This window comes from Camarhynchus parvulus, chromosome 2 (genome assembly GCF_901933205.1).
Source record: "Camarhynchus parvulus chromosome 2, STF_HiC, whole genome shotgun sequence".
Taxonomy (NCBI): domain Eukaryota; kingdom Metazoa; phylum Chordata; class Aves; order Passeriformes; family Thraupidae; genus Camarhynchus; species Camarhynchus parvulus.
In genome coordinates this window covers 64,991,274-65,007,021 of record NC_044572.1, presented here as the reverse complement: position 1 = coordinate 65,007,021, position 15,748 = coordinate 64,991,274, and the positions used below count along the sequence as shown (strand labels likewise).

General features: G+C 41.4%; 1 protein-coding gene across 2 annotated transcripts in view; it reads right to left on the bottom strand.

Annotated features, from left to right (window-relative positions):
- Window positions 1-988: 988 nt before the first annotated feature.
- The window catches only part of ELOVL2 (ELOVL fatty acid elongase 2), a 51,143-nt gene continuing 36,383 nt past the window's right edge, over window positions 989-15,748 (bottom strand). Inside the window, exons 4-8 of one of the 2 annotated variants that reach the window (XM_030943484.1) lie at window positions 9,901-9,978; window positions 9,171-9,342; window positions 7,020-7,144; window positions 4,699-4,833; window positions 989-4,055 (exon numbers count right to left, since the gene is read on the bottom strand). In XM_030943484.1, the coding sequence (XP_030799344.1) occupies window positions 3,927-4,055; window positions 4,699-4,833; window positions 7,020-7,144; window positions 9,171-9,342; window positions 9,901-9,978 (639 nt within the window). In that variant the 3' untranslated portion in view covers window positions 989-3,926. The remainder of the gene's footprint in view (window positions 4,056-4,698; window positions 4,834-7,019; window positions 7,145-9,170; window positions 9,343-9,900; window positions 9,979-15,748) is intronic. The other variant, XM_030943483.1, reaches the window with a different exon arrangement.

Here is a 15,748-nt window from a genome sequence, read left to right as displayed (position 1 = left end):
TTTCAGAGGGCTGATTTATTATTTTATGATATATATTATATTGAAAGAAAATTAAATACTAAAACAATAGAAGAAAGGATTTCATCAGAAGGCTAGCCAGGAAAGGAAAATAATGAAATTATAAAGGCTGGCTGCTGAAATTCCGCATTGTGCAGGATGCCTCTCAGACCCAAGCTGGCACCAGTGCCAACTCGGGCTGGTTTGAGAGTGCCAAGAGGTTCCTGCAATCTGCCATCAGGAACCTGAAGGGGTGAGTTTTGTTTGCCAGGGAAAATGCTGTGCTAAGTGCTTGTTTACCTGCACATTCTGTGCCAGTGCAGTGGCCCATCCAAAGGCTGCAGCTAATTCATGTCAAGGCTGCGTAAAGCCAGAAAAAAGGATGTCCTCTGTGGCTAGAAATGGGCAGAGGAGTTGTGTGTGTTTACCCTGGCCCAGGAACAGCCCACCCTGCTATTGATAAGGCATGCTGAGGTTAGCTGGAGCACACAGGGACAGGTCCTGCTTCTTCAGGCAGTAGAACTGTATCTAAGAGGGTAATGGACTGGAAAATAGACATGTTTCTAGGAACAGCTGTGAGCTATTGTGTACTTTCAACCTGAAAGAAATTTTATTTTTGAGATCCTGAGGTTTATTTTTGAGATTTTGATTTCTCTGCTGTCTCTCCCCTGTTTTCAACCATCACATTCCAAGTGAAAACAACCTGATAATCAAATGAGGACTTGATGGGCAAGTACAATCTTTGAACAAACGAGTTCTCTACTTCAATTTTACCTTTGTTCAAAAGCCCACATTTTTATAGGTAGAGGGCCAAAAAAACTGTATGGAAGCTTTACACTAATACTAGTGAAGGTGTTGTATCAAGTTATGGAGATTGTTTTTGAATCTGATGTGAACGCCCTAAAATGCTTCTGAAAAAGCTGGAGAACAAAAGCAGTCTCAAGTAACCAGTTATCAGCCCAATTTGATGCCTTAAGGAGAAGTGGAGACAGTCTGATAGTAAAATTTGTTTATTTACAGTGTTATGTATTACAGGAAAATCAGTTTAAAAAGTCAATGCTTCTCTTTCTTCAAAGTTGCGGCATTTTGAAGATGTTAAGACGTATCTGAAGAATTTTAAACATACCTGATTCCAGCCATCCTGGCTGATCTGGATCTGCAAGGTCTGAGACCATCTGGTTTTTACCTTTTTTTTTTTTTTTTTTTTTTTTTTTTTTTTTCCCCAGCCCTTTGAATTTTCAAGTAAGGCATTTATTTCCTTTTCTTTTGAATGAGGTTTCAACAGAACAAAAGACAATATCTGTGGGTTTGATTGCCATAGCAAACTTTAACATTTAGCACAGCTGACGCTTTCCACCTTGATAGTCAAATGCATGCTTTGCCATCAAAAGATTATGGACTCCACTCGGCCTAAAATCCATGCTGGGCCACACAACCCTTGTGTTGCCTGCCTTAGATGAAGGGTCCAGCTCATTGCCTTGTTCGCTGTCTTGTCAGCTCCTTCAAATTCCTCTGCCTTTACCCTGGCTTCCAGTATTAAACTGATTTATACAGAGCTCTGAAGCTCTCCCTTTACTCAGGGCTGTGTAAAACACTCTCAGTCAAACCTACTAATTTCTTACGTCTTGGGATTTTTACAGTATCAATCAGAAATGCCTGTAAAGTTTCTGGAAGGGCCAGAGAGAAACAGCATATGCATACAGTGTCCAGGCTTTGTGAATGCAGGGTTCTTGGCTTTTTTTGTTTGGGTTTTGTCTTTTGTGTGGCTGCTTTTCCCCTTATTGAGTGTTAAATAAAACAAAACACTGACTTTCAGTAAGTGAGGTTTCATGACCATCTTCATGAAGAGGGGAGCAAATGTGAATATGCACCAGTTAGATCTAGGCTGGTGTGGTGGTGTAAAAGAGTTTGAATATTGCAGTTATTGTGGTCACCCAGTTCATGATGATGAAGTTCGGCAGTCAGGCTGCTATGAGGTGCTGTTTCTGCTGTAGCACTTGGAGAATTTCTGTTTTCTGCTGGAGCAGAAAAGTTTTGTCCACAGTGCAATGGAGCTGGAACTGGCTGGAGACAGACGGCATTCAATGGGACTTTCAAGCACACAGCCAAGTAGAATTCTGACACAAGACACCCTTCTTCATGCCATTTTCTCCTCTTGCTTTTACTGGACAACCCCATCTGTTCTTCTTCCCCTACTGTACCACTTCCTCAGCCTCTTTCCTTCCTATCCATGAGCCCTCAGGGCTGTGGTCTCTCCTGATGAGGCTGGCTGCCCTGTGTCCATACTGCTCCATGGGCTAAACCTTCCTCCTGCCTTTATGCCTGCAGTCTCCAAGACCTCCTGACAGCAGATCATCTAAATGGGGATATCTGGAGGGGATAACTGGCCCTCTAGAAGTGCAGAAAAATTGGACAGCAGGATGTGGGACAGCCTCTTCTACATGTGGGCCTTCTGTGGCTGCTTGGGCCCTCTGTGTTGGCTAGGTATGTGTTTTGTCCTCCTCCTGCTGTGGGACTCTGCAAGGTGACAGGAATGAGAGGACATATTTCCTTTACAGAACTGCTTCAGTTCAAGGGACTTGCTGGGCTGGAGTGACTCCAAAAGTTGTTTTTGTCAAGAGAATTTTATACACAAGAATGGAAGAGATCGGAACTACTTCACTGTGAGGGAAGAATAGTCTGTGTCTATTTTTAGTAGAGGAAATTAAGTGGGCTAAATGAGAAACGGGTGAGGGCAGACTCATGAAGTTAACCCTGGGTATTCTTAATTTCTAAGCATTTAAGTGGGGGTAAATGCAGTGAACTGAAGCAACAGAGATGGTGATGGACTATTGGGAGGCACCTTTATAGCTGCAGACAGCAGATATCTCCTTACTTCCCCTCCAGCAGCTTGTGCCTCAGTCCCATCTGTTTCTCCAGCCAGAGACCAGTCTGAGTAAGGTCCACCCACCACAGAAGCTCCTGTATAACCTGTTTGGCTCATTGCTGAACTCACAAATTTTCTGCATCTTCTAGTCTATTAATATGTAGCATGAGGGTTTGCTTTGAATTAGCAGTGTTTGTATAGGATTAACTTTACACACATTTACACTCAAGGGATTTATCTGCCTTAAGTTTGCATGACCCTATTTCTTTCAAAATCCATTTACCTAGAACTTCTGTTAAGTTAGCACATCCAAAGTCACTTGTTTTGCTCTATGTTCAGAATTCCATTCTGGGCAGCGCCAGGGGCTACCAGTCCAGCCTCCTGAAACAGAAAGCTCCTGCCAGCCTTCCTGGCATTTGAATCAGGTTGCACTTGTATAAAGAAAGTGAATGTGGAGCCACAACTGCCTGCAAACTATGGGATGGTGTGCCTGGGCTCTGCCCTCTGTCATGTCCTTCCCCAGGGCTCCCACAGGATCAAAAGCTACCTTGCTAGTGTGCTTTGGGGAATTGCTGAGAAGAAAAGAGGGGTATGGTGACGAAAGAGGTACAATGCTCACCTTTCCTGCCACTCCTCCTTTATTTTCCTGGCCTTGGCTGCAGTTCAGCTGGATGTACTGGGTGCACTGTGAAGCCTTGCCTCAAGACCTCTCACATGCACAGAAAGTGCTCACCATGTTAGTCTGAACAGAGTCCTAACCTTTTGAAGGCATTGATGGATTTATCCATCAAGTGTTTCATAAGGCGTTTTTGTGTCAGCATTAGAGATCAGAAAGGTTTTCTTTTTCATATGAGAAAGGTCTTGGCTTTCTTTGTTCTGATGTTGATCTTGGACAAGACAAGTAATTCTACTCATTTTGTTAAAACCTAAATAGCAGTACATTAATAAGTGTCTGGTACAAAGAACTGATAAATGTAATCAAATAGGTTTTAAGCTAAAGCTTGTAATTCAGTCTTTTTTCTTCTTTTTCTCTTTAGAAAAAAATTCATAGGAAACACTATACTTATTGTGCCTTCTTATTATTCTGCAATCCATTGGCAGCAGCAAAGTAGTCCTTATGGAAACCATTCTTGATTTCTGTTGTGGCAGGGGTTTCCTTTACAGCTGTTCTTGAAGGTGCTTTCCGGTATGTCTGTAAAAGAAAAATCCAAAATAAATATTTGGATTCATTTAGAGCCTGCCAAAACACTGCTTATGGTTAACTGTAAATGGAGCTTGTCTGCTGTTTGTTGATGCAGATGTATATATTTGCTTCAGACTGCATTAGGAGTACAGTAGCCTTTTTGTGACTGTGGGTGATGTTACGTTACTAGCCTTACTGTAATGCTTCTCCATGTCAAAAGAGATTTCAAGTACACTAGAAGCTTTACACTAAAAGCTTTATATATGTAGGCAGGCTAGAGCACTCCCTGCTAAAAGATGTTGAAGTAAACAAGGCAAAGACAGAGCTCTATTTTTTTTTTTTCCTAAGGAGGAGAAAGACTCAAAAATTTGCCCACCAAAGCAAATTCAGACTTCCTATGTACTAAATGCAGTACCTGACCTGCTATACAAGTGCAGAAGAGTTGAGCTGCAATGAGGAGGTCATCACTACTGAGAAACTCTCTCTCTCTCTCAGACATGACTGTATCTGTTATTCTTAAATGATGTATATATTTTAAGACTAACATATTTTAAGCACTGATGGTCATTCTACATCTGAGTGCACCCAGACTGCTATCCAAAAAGTTCTGTTTTCCCCATCTTTGTCAGAGAGCTCTCAGAAGACTGCTTACCTTAATGTAGAAGTTGATGAACAGGATGACCAGTGTGGCCATGTAGGAGGACTGGAACATGAGGCAGCCAAATGGGAATCCACATGGCTTCACAGCTGCACTGAGTGTGTGCACAATAGTGAGCAGAAACTGGATCTGCGGAGAGAAGATAATGCAGGTGTATTTGCTGAGAAAGGGTCGGTGCTAGCTAAATCAGACACAGCAGTGGTCCCTAGTCCTGCTCTGTGAAAGTTTGAGTACTCTTGAAAAGTATCCCTTTATAACCTCTGAATGCATTGTGAAGGTTAAGTTAAAATGGTGCTCTTGTGAAATTAAATAAAATCCTAAGGGGTCAGAGATTTCTAAAAGTAAGTTTATAGGCCTAGTTGACAAAAGGGAAGCTTTTTTTTTCCTCTCAGATTTAGTAGATTTTGCTCTATCTTCCAGTCCTTGCGACAGGTACAGTTGTTGTCTCTGTTGCTGGGCAGAAACCGGAGGAAACTGAAGACTCCTGGTAATAGCTTTAGAAGTCTGAACAGAAAATGCAAAACTCAGGTCCAAGGAGTTCAGATAGGTTATCACTTGCATTAATGGAGTTAAGGAGGGGACAAAGGAAGCAAAAATGAGACAGGGAAGAAATTGCAGAGACTTGTCTGTATTTAGAACTCTCAGCCACAGCCCACACCGGTGGACCTGATTTTTCCTCAGTCAGATAAGTGTGCCCTCAAACCAGTGTACTGAGGTGCATTTCCAGCACTGCAGTGTGTTTCACCTGCAGGGATGGTCTCAGAGAAGCAGCTCTGGCTAAGCAAATTTCTACACAGGCATTTTAAACTCACTGCAAACATCTCAACTTCCAAATAATATGAACAGGCTCTAAGAGATAAAAAGTAAAAGGAACTTTATTTCATATCAAGCTTTATATCTTGTTGATAGAAACTTTTGATGTGGCTCAGCTTCTCAGGTACAGCAACAGGTGGAACAGACTTTTAGAAATAAATTTCTGTATTGCCTAAACTTTGTTTACACCATTTTGTATTTTGCAGTTATACCACTGTGTCATGGGTTAATCTGGCTTGGCTGCCAGCTGCCCACCCAGCAGCTCTCTCCCTTCTTCTCCTCAGTAGAGTAGGGGGAGAAAATGAGATGAAAAGAACTTGTGGATTGAGATAAAGTTAGGGAGAGTGATTGATAAAACTTACCTATTACTGTTATAAACAAATTAGACTTGAGGAAGATTAGTTTCGAGTACTGCCAATTAATAACACAGAAGGATAGCAAGAAATAAAATTAAAACCACCTTCCTCTAAACCCCTGTTTCTTCTCAGGTTTAACTTCACTTCTGAACTTCACTCTTCTACTTCCTTCCATGTAGTGCAGCAGAATGGGGTTTGTAGTCAGCCCCTATTGCTTTGGCTTTGCTGCTCCTTTCTCCTCACACTCTTTCCATGCTTGAGTGTGGGGTCCCTCCCACGGGAGAGTTCCAATGTGGGTATTTCCCATGAGCTGCAGTTCTTCACAAATTGCCCCAGCATGGGTCCCTTCCACAAGGTCCAGTCCTTCAGAAACAGGCTTTTCCTATGTAGGTCCCCAAGGAATTACCGATTCCACCAGCAAATCTGCTCCAGGGTGGGCTTCTCTCTCTGTGGGTCCATGGGAGCCTATTTCCCCACTGGCTGTATCTTCCTTCAGGGCAAACATGTCCATTGCTGCAGCGTGAGGTCCTCTGTGGGCCGCAGGTGGATCTCTGCTCCCCTGACCTCCGTGGGCTGCAGGGGGAACAGCTTCACCAGCATCTTCACCACAGGCTGCAGGGGAGCTTTTGGTGCTAATTCCCTCCTTCTGTTTTGACCTGGGTAATTGCAGGGCTTCTCACATTTCCTGTCTTCTCTCTCAGCTGCTGTGCTATGTTTTTCACCCATGAATAAATACGATATCACGGAGGTGCTCCCGCCTTTGCTGATGGGCTCAGCTTTGGCCAGCAGGGGCGGTCTGTCTTGGACCTGGCTCTGTCAGACATTTTTTGTGACTTTTAAATCAGTTTTTTTCCCCACAATTAAAGAGCAGTTATTTCCTATGCAATTGTTCAAAACTAACAGAATTTTGTGGACTAAAGAGTCTCTACTGTTTGTTTTCTACAGAAAACACTTCTGAACACAATTTCCTTCATTAATTTTTTTCAAGCTGCACTAGTGACTTATGCTGTATGATAGTTTAGTTATGCTTCAATTCTAACTGGCTTAATTGTGTAAAGCACAATGTTTACCTATAGTTCATTTCGTCCTCTCTCACATTTTGAAGGATTTCTAGTAGTTAAAAATGAAAGTAAAACAGATACATACCAGTTGTGCCTGAGTGAGGTATTTCTTCCACCAGAGATATTTGCGCATGGAAGGGATGACTGACAGTCCATAGTAAGAATACATAAGCACGTGGATAAAGCTATTCAAAGTGGGTCCAAAGAAGCCTATAAAAATCCATTAGGGAAAAAATAATTAAGTACCAACTGCTAAAAAGTGAGAGAGGATATTATTGCTTGTTGTATTGCTTCTATATTGAATCTCTTGCAAATGTAAGTGTTCCTATAGGGGGATAGAATATAAGAAAATAGTGTAGAAGGTAATCTTACCCCTAAGGATTTGCAGCTGGGCCAATTATCAAAGATTAGGAACAGGCCTGACTTAAACAGGCCACAGCTGTAACCAGTGAGAAGAAGAGTGCTATAAAAGAGTGGGGGGGGCTGGTTGAGGAGGGACCTGGAGTCAGTTGGCTGCTTTGTGAAGAAAAAGAGTCACTTCTCTGAGTAGCTGCCCAGAAGAAATACCGAGAAGGTGTGAAACTCTTGTGATAAGGAGACGACAGTATGGAATCCCTGCAATAAGATGACAACGTATTCCTTCCGTGCTTATTTCTTGCTAAAGACATTCCTGATGTGTAGAGGTGGTTTCCTAGGGACAACTGAAAAACCAAATGGTACTTCCTAGAGGGTTGTTCTTATGCTGAATTTTGTATTTTTATCTGGTATTTTTCTTCTCCTCCACTTTTTCCTATTCTGTAGTTTACATGCTATTTTTCCCCTCTCCTAAAGCTCTTCTTGCTGAGTCTTTCCATTATTCCTGTAAGCTTTAAACAATGCTGCTGATGACTTTGCTGCTTAGGACTCTGGGGGGCTTCTGTACTCCTGCTCTCTGATGCAGTAGCAAGGGCTTTACTCTGAATTAAACCAGCCTTTTGTGCCTGTGTTTGATCACCACTCTTGTTTTCTTCATTGACTCTTCTGCTAGATGCACATTTATAGAATTTCATCCCCAATAATACCTTGCTGCTCTTATTAGTTACATTTAGTGAATGCTAGTTCTAGAGGAAATTAATTATCCTACTTTGCAGACTGTGGAGAAGGAGCAGCACTACTCTCTACGGTGTGCTTGTGAGTTTGATGGCAGTGCTACAACCACAAGAGGGACTCACCAGTTGTTCTGATTTGCCACTGATTAATTACTTAGCTGCTGGTTTAATTACAGTAGTGCAGCACTAGTGTGAAGTGTGGGGACCACACATTACAAAGCACAAACTCCCAGTGATTTGTTTAAGCCTCTAGAATAGCTCCTAATCGCTATGAAATCTCTGATCCCTGCTTCTACCTCTAACACTGATTTACTTTGATTTTGTGTTGTCCACAGTAAGTGCCAGCAAATGTGAATTCTGCTTTTAGCTCTGAAAAAGACCTGCAACAAGTTTCTTAACAAATGTTGCAAAGGGGTTAGGGTAACTCACTCTAATAGGTTGCAAGAAAACTGTGTTTTTTCTCAACTTTAGAAGCGGCTCCACAGGAAGCCTCTAGCTGTGTCAAGCCCTGGAAAAGTGTGCCTGTTGTGAGACAGATGAAGCTCTGCTGTTTGGACTTCTTATACAAACACCAAGTGACCAGCCTGTGGCACTATAGATCCCTTCCTAACAGGGAAGATGATGACAGCTACCATAACTTTCTGAGGATGTATTTTCATAAAAAACCAGAACAAACTCAAACTGGTATTTTAATTAGTGACTAAGTAAAGTATCTTGCTAAAACAGAGATTATGCAAGACTTGAGCCTGTAAAAAAGCCATTGATTTTATTTGTTGTGATTGATAAAGGCTTTACCAGGGTCCTGACTTCTTCCTGCATCTGCTTTTGGAGTAGGTCTTGTATGTGCTAGCTCCTCTGTGGTACTCAGTACTGTGATGCTTAAAAGTGGTTTGAAGAGAAGTAAATACATGAGTTTGTGGCAGCTAAGTGAAAAGTCTAAGGCCTAACACTCAGGTATTTTTGGCCTGAACTTTTAACCATGCTTTTAACTTTCCTGTGTTCTGCAGGTGGTCAGCAGTTCTGAAAGGCTCTGAACCCTAAAGGTGCCCTCACATTGCACAGTGACACAATCCCTTTGCATGGTGATGTGATTCCTCCCCAGCTGCAGCTGACTTAGACCCGGGGTGATGAAGGAAATAAAGACTTACTCTGCCCACAAGGTATCCAGTTCAGAACACACCACCAAATGTTAAACATAGTGGCATGGTGATACACGTGAAGGAAGGTGATCTGGCTGGTTTTCTTTCTCAGCACAAAGAAGATAGTGTCCATGAATTCAATTACTTTGGAAAAATAATACCACCACAGCACCTTGGCTACCTGTACATGCAAGAACAAAGGAGCAGGAGATCAATATCTGTCCATACAATTGCTTAAATATGACTGTAATTCTTCACTCCCTAGGCATGCAAATTCCCAGAAGGCATTAATATGCTTTAAAGGAGAAGCACAAGCTCTGTCTTCAATTTTATTTTGCTTTTCAATGAAGCAGTTTTGTAAAAAAACACGTATCTTTTAAGAAATTGTATAAATATATAATTATCAAAATATAATTTAAGAAATATAAACTTCTAGTAAGGGTTTTCTAATTGGTTTTTTGTTTTTTTTTTTTTCCAAAGGTGCAGTTTTGTGAGTGGGTTTTTGCTTCATTTTGGAGTTTGTTCAGTTTTTTTAAGGGCGCTACCATTTCCTTGACACTGAACGGATTTTGCTGCCAGATTCTTCTTTTGAAAAAATCTAAATTTGATACTAAGTACAATGAAATCTATCCTCCTCTAGAGTAGAGACATTTTATCAGAGCTCAGGGTATGTCCTAGGACAGTTAAAGACAGTTAAAACAGACAGGATGCTGGGGGCTGAGCTGCTTTTGTCTCTCACCCGGATATCAGCCTCCCCTGCGCTGTGGAGGTTCTGGCACTGCAGGTTGTAGCCGCCTTCCCACGTGGCAAGGATGAGCTGAAACAGAAAACAGAGGGATTACATCCATGAACAGATGGAATGGTTTTTCCCTCTGCAGTTGTTCTGTCCTCAATGGTGAGTACCAACTCCTTCCATGAACTGATGCTGTTGAAGCAGACAACTTGCTAATATCTTGTATTGTGAAAGGGGAAAGGCATCAGTTAAGCTGGAGAGATGAAATAATGCATTTTTTCTCTTTCTCTGGCTTTAGAGCCTTCAAGGTATCCATTAAAATCTCATTATTTAATGCACCTCCAAATCCTTGCTCCAAAGAAAATGCTGGAATAGTGTATCTTTGTCCTGAAGCAGTATGAACAGAGCTTAACACAGCTACTTGTGCAAAGCTGTCCTTGAGAAAAATTCCCTGTTTGCCAAGCAAATGGAAGGCAAATGCAAAGTAGTGCAATGGGAGAAATATTTCCTAATGCCATACATGTCTCTATCCTCCACTGTTAAAGGCTGGAGGAAGTGAAGGAGAGCAGGCAGGGCGCTGAGTGGAGGCGTGGATAGCACACAAGCAATATCTTAGATTCTGCACATGTCACATGGGGAAGCAGAGCAACGAAATATCAGAGTGCAGCGCTGGGATGGAGCAGGTTTCTAGAAAACCATATGGTAGTCTCAAATATGGAATATTTTTATAGCAACAGCTACCTAAAGTACTCAGCAGCCCTTATGGAAGAGGGAGCATCATCTCTTGCTTATAAATGCCATGTAGAATCCATTGATTTTTAAAAGGTCTTGCTAATTCTCAAATAAGTGCAAAGTGGGTTTGAGGACAAACTGAGCAACTCATGTTCTGGGGTCTTTCTCACCCTCTGCAGACACTGCAGAGAGCGAAGGTGGGAGAAATGCATCCAAGTGTTATGCTGTAAGCAGAACTGCAAGATGCTGAGAGAAGTGGGTCGCTTTCAGCTCTGGAGCTACATTCACAGGAATGATGTGTGTCAGCACAGAACTTTTCCCTTTAGTTCGCAATGAAAAGAACTGTTCTGTGTTGAATCTGAGACAGTCTATAAAAAAGTGAAGCAGAGACATTCTCAGTGATCAAAATAAATTAATTCCTAGAGTAAATACATTAAAAAATTATTATTTATAATATCCGGAGGATTAGAAAGTAGCCTAGAATGCTTATTATAAATTCACATTAAAATGCACTGAAACATGGAGAACCAGAGTCTTCTACTATTATTCTTCTGAATTCACACTCTGTCACTGTCCCTGTAAATATGAACTTGGCTGTTTTAGGTGGCCAAAACAGCCCATAGAAATTGCAGGGAGAGATGACAGTATACAGCTAATGAGTGTTTTATAGGTAAATGATATGTAACAATTGAAACAAACTTATTCCTTTAAATTTTTCTGCTTTGCTGAAGAAACTTGGCTTCAAAATTTCCTGCTGCAGTAGGGAAAATGTTGGTTCACAGAATTTGCTGGAAAATGTGCAATTTTCAATATTTTGATCAGTCTATTTTACAACTGTTCCAATTTGTGAATTATTACAGTGGATTGATTTTTGAAAAATCTTTTGCATGTTGCCTCCTTGTGTATTAAACGTCAGGAGTGAGGGCCAGTCAATTGCCCAGCAGGTCCTGGGTAAAGCCCTGAGGAAGGAAGGTGGTGTCTCACCACATGTCAGGAGCTGCAGTGCTCCATGGAGATACTTTGGGGATATTTTTGGTCTGGATTAATTGATACTGGTTTTTTGTTTGGATTTTTTAACTATCTGGGAAGTGGTAGAGTGAGCCTTGCCAAAGAACTCTGTTGTGCTTTCACTTCTATATTAAACCTGGTTTTGATTATACCTTTGCCAGTGATTTGTTAAATGACCTTAAAACATACATTCACCAAAAATTGATGTAGTCAGCAGGTTTGCAAGTAGTATCACTGACTACTTACAAAAGCATGGAAGAAGTCCAAGTCCTAAGTTCTCAGAAAAATGGGCTCAGGATAACTGGTGTGATTGGAAAGCTGTGGAGGAACATCTCTAAGTTGCTAGGGGCTGTATAAAGGCTAGGAAAAAGAAAGTGATCATTTGCAAAGTGTTAGATACCTTTCCAGGTGCTGCCTGCCACTACAGAAAAGATAATAGTAAAGACAGACAAGGACTGAAAACTGAGATGGAAAGCAACTGAGTTACTACTGTCCTTCAAAACAAAACAGCTCCAGAGACAGCTACAGGAGGAACAGAAAGAAAAACAAAAGTTGAAGGAAAAAGTAGACTTAATGCTTATCCTCCTGACACTGTGCAGATTAGTAAACTAAATTGCATTTCCACAAGACTGGGAGGGTAACAGATGGAATCGTCCCTGGGATGAAAAAACAGAGCTATGCACCTGGGGCAGAACAACCCTGGATGTACAGACAGACTGGGGAATGAGAGGCTGGAAAGCAGCCCCATGGAAAGGGACCTGGGGGTCCTGGTCAGTGGCAAGCTAAACATGAGCCAGCAGTGCCCTGGCAGCCAGGAGGGCCAACCCTGTCCTGGGGGGCATCAGGCACAGCATGGCCAGGCAGGCAAGGGAGGGGATTGTCCTGCTCTGCTCTCAGCTGGGGCAGCCTCACCTCCAGTGCTGGGGGCAGTTTTGGGAGGCAAAATATGAAGAAGATATCAAGCTGATAGCATCCAAAGGAGGGTAACAAAGATGGTGAAGGGCCTTGAGGGCAAGCCTTACAGGGAGAAACTGAGGTCACTTGGTCTGTTCAGACTGGAAAGGAGGAGATTGAGGGGAGACTTCACTGCACTTACAACTTCGTCATGAGGGGAAGAGGAGGGGCAGGCACTGATCTCTTCCCTGTGCTGACCAGTGATAGGACCAAGGGAGCAGCATGAAGGTGTGTCAATGGACGTTTAGGTTGAATATCACTAATAATGTTCTCACCCAGAGGGTGGTTGGGCACTGGAAGAGGCCCCTGGGGAAGTAGTCACAGCACCAGGCCCCCATCAGAGCTCAGGAAGTGTTTGGACAATGCTCTCAGGCACATGGTGTGACTGCTGGGGTGTCGTGTGCAGGGCCAGGAGTTGAAGTCAATCATCCTGATGGGTGTCTTCCAAATTGACACATTTTATGAAGCTTTCCTGCTAGTTCTGAACAGGTGAGCTCAGTAGTATCTTAAGGTTTTTGGTTTATTTTTTTCAAGTATTTCATTCAAAGGTTCCATGTTTGAAAATGAGATGAAAAAACCTTAGAGGCTCATAAAGAAAATATTTATTTTCAACATCAATATTTCTTTTCACGGTCACAGTTTTTTAATTTGGTAATTAAGTAATCAGCAACTCCTTACAAATGGTCAGCACGCAAATGGGGAGTAAGCTTTGGGATCAGAATACCACTCTGTCAGATTGCATGGTTTTATTTCATTTCTTTTGTTCATTCTTCCATGATTTTAAAAATGCCAGATTTTTCAGATCATTCTGTTTGCTTATTAAAGTCATTTTACTTGGCAGAAGAGTTTCCTCTGGTTTGTGTCTGCATTTCAAAAGGCAGTAGTTTAGACTGGAGAGGTTTTCTTCTTATTTTAATCTCAGTCTTTCACATCAGCTTTTCTGTAGCTCAACATTTCTATTCTCTGATGTAGGCACCTAACATACTGCTGTGTCTCCTTTAAGGAAAAGAATTCACTTTGAGTTTTGACTCCTCTGCTTTGCAAGATAATTTTCAAGATTTCTCACTAATTTCCTAATTAAGAAAAAAAAAAAGGAAAGCGTGGAAGTTTGGAAAGCAGTGAGTAATTTTTATGGGTTTCCTGTGGGATCCTGGTGATCATAGGCCATGACTTTCCTGTTGGCTGTGGAAGGTGAGCAGCGCACTCAGTGGTGCCAAATAAGCCAGATGCTTATCTGGAACAGAAGCCAGCACCTTGACACAAGACATTTTGGTACGAGGTCTCTTTTTTTCTGATACCAAACATAGATTACTTGTACTGTTTCAGTCACATTCCCTTTTGTATACTGAGCAGTCACAACTCTGCAGAGCTGATGGTGCAAGTGCAGGATCTATCAAAGAGATGAGAAATCCCCTCTATCTTTTGAAACACACATTCTCTCCCTGTAACAAACAATTCTTTGGATTTTTGCATTCTTGGTAGCCGATTCTGAAAATAGTATTAAAACAAGTATTGTTTGAAGCTATTTGGAAAAACAGATCACATGAAGAGCAAAGTGCTGACTTGTGATAAATTTCTGCTAAGTAGCAACATTCTATTAATTAGTAGAGTTTTCATCTTTTGCTGTTTGCCCTGATCTTGTTCTTAACAGATTCCTGTTTTCACACTAATTACTTCTATTCATCTAGTCAAGTATAAACAGCACAAGAATTCACATGAATTGTTTTGGCACTATAGTCCAACTCCTGCCTTATTTTTGTAAATGGGGAATCAAAGTGTTCAAAATTGAAAGTTGGTTTCTTTGTCAGAGGTTTCAGGGGTGGGCAGCAGGTACCAAAAGATGATATAATCCTCTCATCTCACTGAGTAGCAGACTAAGCCCTAACAGCCTGACCCAGGGGCCTGTGCCCTGCTCATTTCAAGCTTTCAAATTCAAAAATCTCACAGCTGTAGCTTCCTTTTCATCTGTTCCCCATAGACAGACTAGAAAGGAAAGTGATGTGATTTTCTAAATGGATATTGCCATTTCTACCAACTGCCTGTTCTCCATGTTCTTTTGAGCTATAGAAAAATCCCTGTGCATGGTTGGACTTTCTCAGAGAGGAAATGCCTGGAAGCAATAAGATATTCCCCCTTGTCCCAGGGCAGGAGGAAGGCAGAGGGTGAGGCATCAGCATTGGGCTACATCTGGCTGGTGAGCAGTCACCAGTGGTGCTCCTCAGAATCAGTTCTAGGGCCAGTGCTGTGCAAATACCTCTCAGTGGTCTGGAGGCAGGAGTTGAATGCCCCCTTAGCAGGTTTGCTGATGGTATGAAACAGGGAGGTGCTGCTGACTCTCTTGAGGGACAGGAGTCCTTGCAGAGGGGTCGAGTGGAGCATTGGGCAGTCACCAGAGGGATAAAATTTAACAAATCCAAATGCTGGATCTGGCTCCTGAGATGTTCTTACTTTCTACTTCTTATGTAACTTTTCTGCTGACAAATCCGATGGCTACTGCTTAGCTCTAATTGCAGTTCTGCTCTCTCTGACATCTGCCTTTTGCAGCTTTCCCAAAACTCCGATTTTAAGGATTCCCACAATTCCCCTTCTCAGTTCAACTAAAAAGAAACTTTTGTTAATAGTGTTGTTTATTAACTACTTTGTGTTTTATAGAGCTTTACTATAATATATCTGTTTATTACTTGTTTAAAGCATCTTTTTTGTTTGTATTAAGCATTACTATATTACAACACAGCAATTTTAATGCTGTGAAAGTTTAGTTAGTTTAAAGGATATAAGTTATATTTGATAGTAATTATGATTCATTGTTTGAAAAGGTCTCGCTTGTTTTAAGGTCTTAATTCACAACTTTCCTCTATGTCTATACTTTTATGTACTATCTCTGTAAGATTTTGAGAACTTTCTGTGAATTTGTTTCTAATTTCTCTCTCTTGTAGGATAAAAACTGTTTTGATAGTTTTGTCTATTATTTGTTGCACACACTGAAGTATGTAAGGTATTACTATTAGTATCACCACTAAAAAACTTAATACATATAGATCTATTTTACAAAGTTCCCTTAGCTAAGGTGTAAAGCTCCATTCTTTGAATAAATCATTTAACTATGACTTACTGTCTTCTTTAATTTGAGTTGCTAAATCTTTTAGTTTTTGTATGTTTT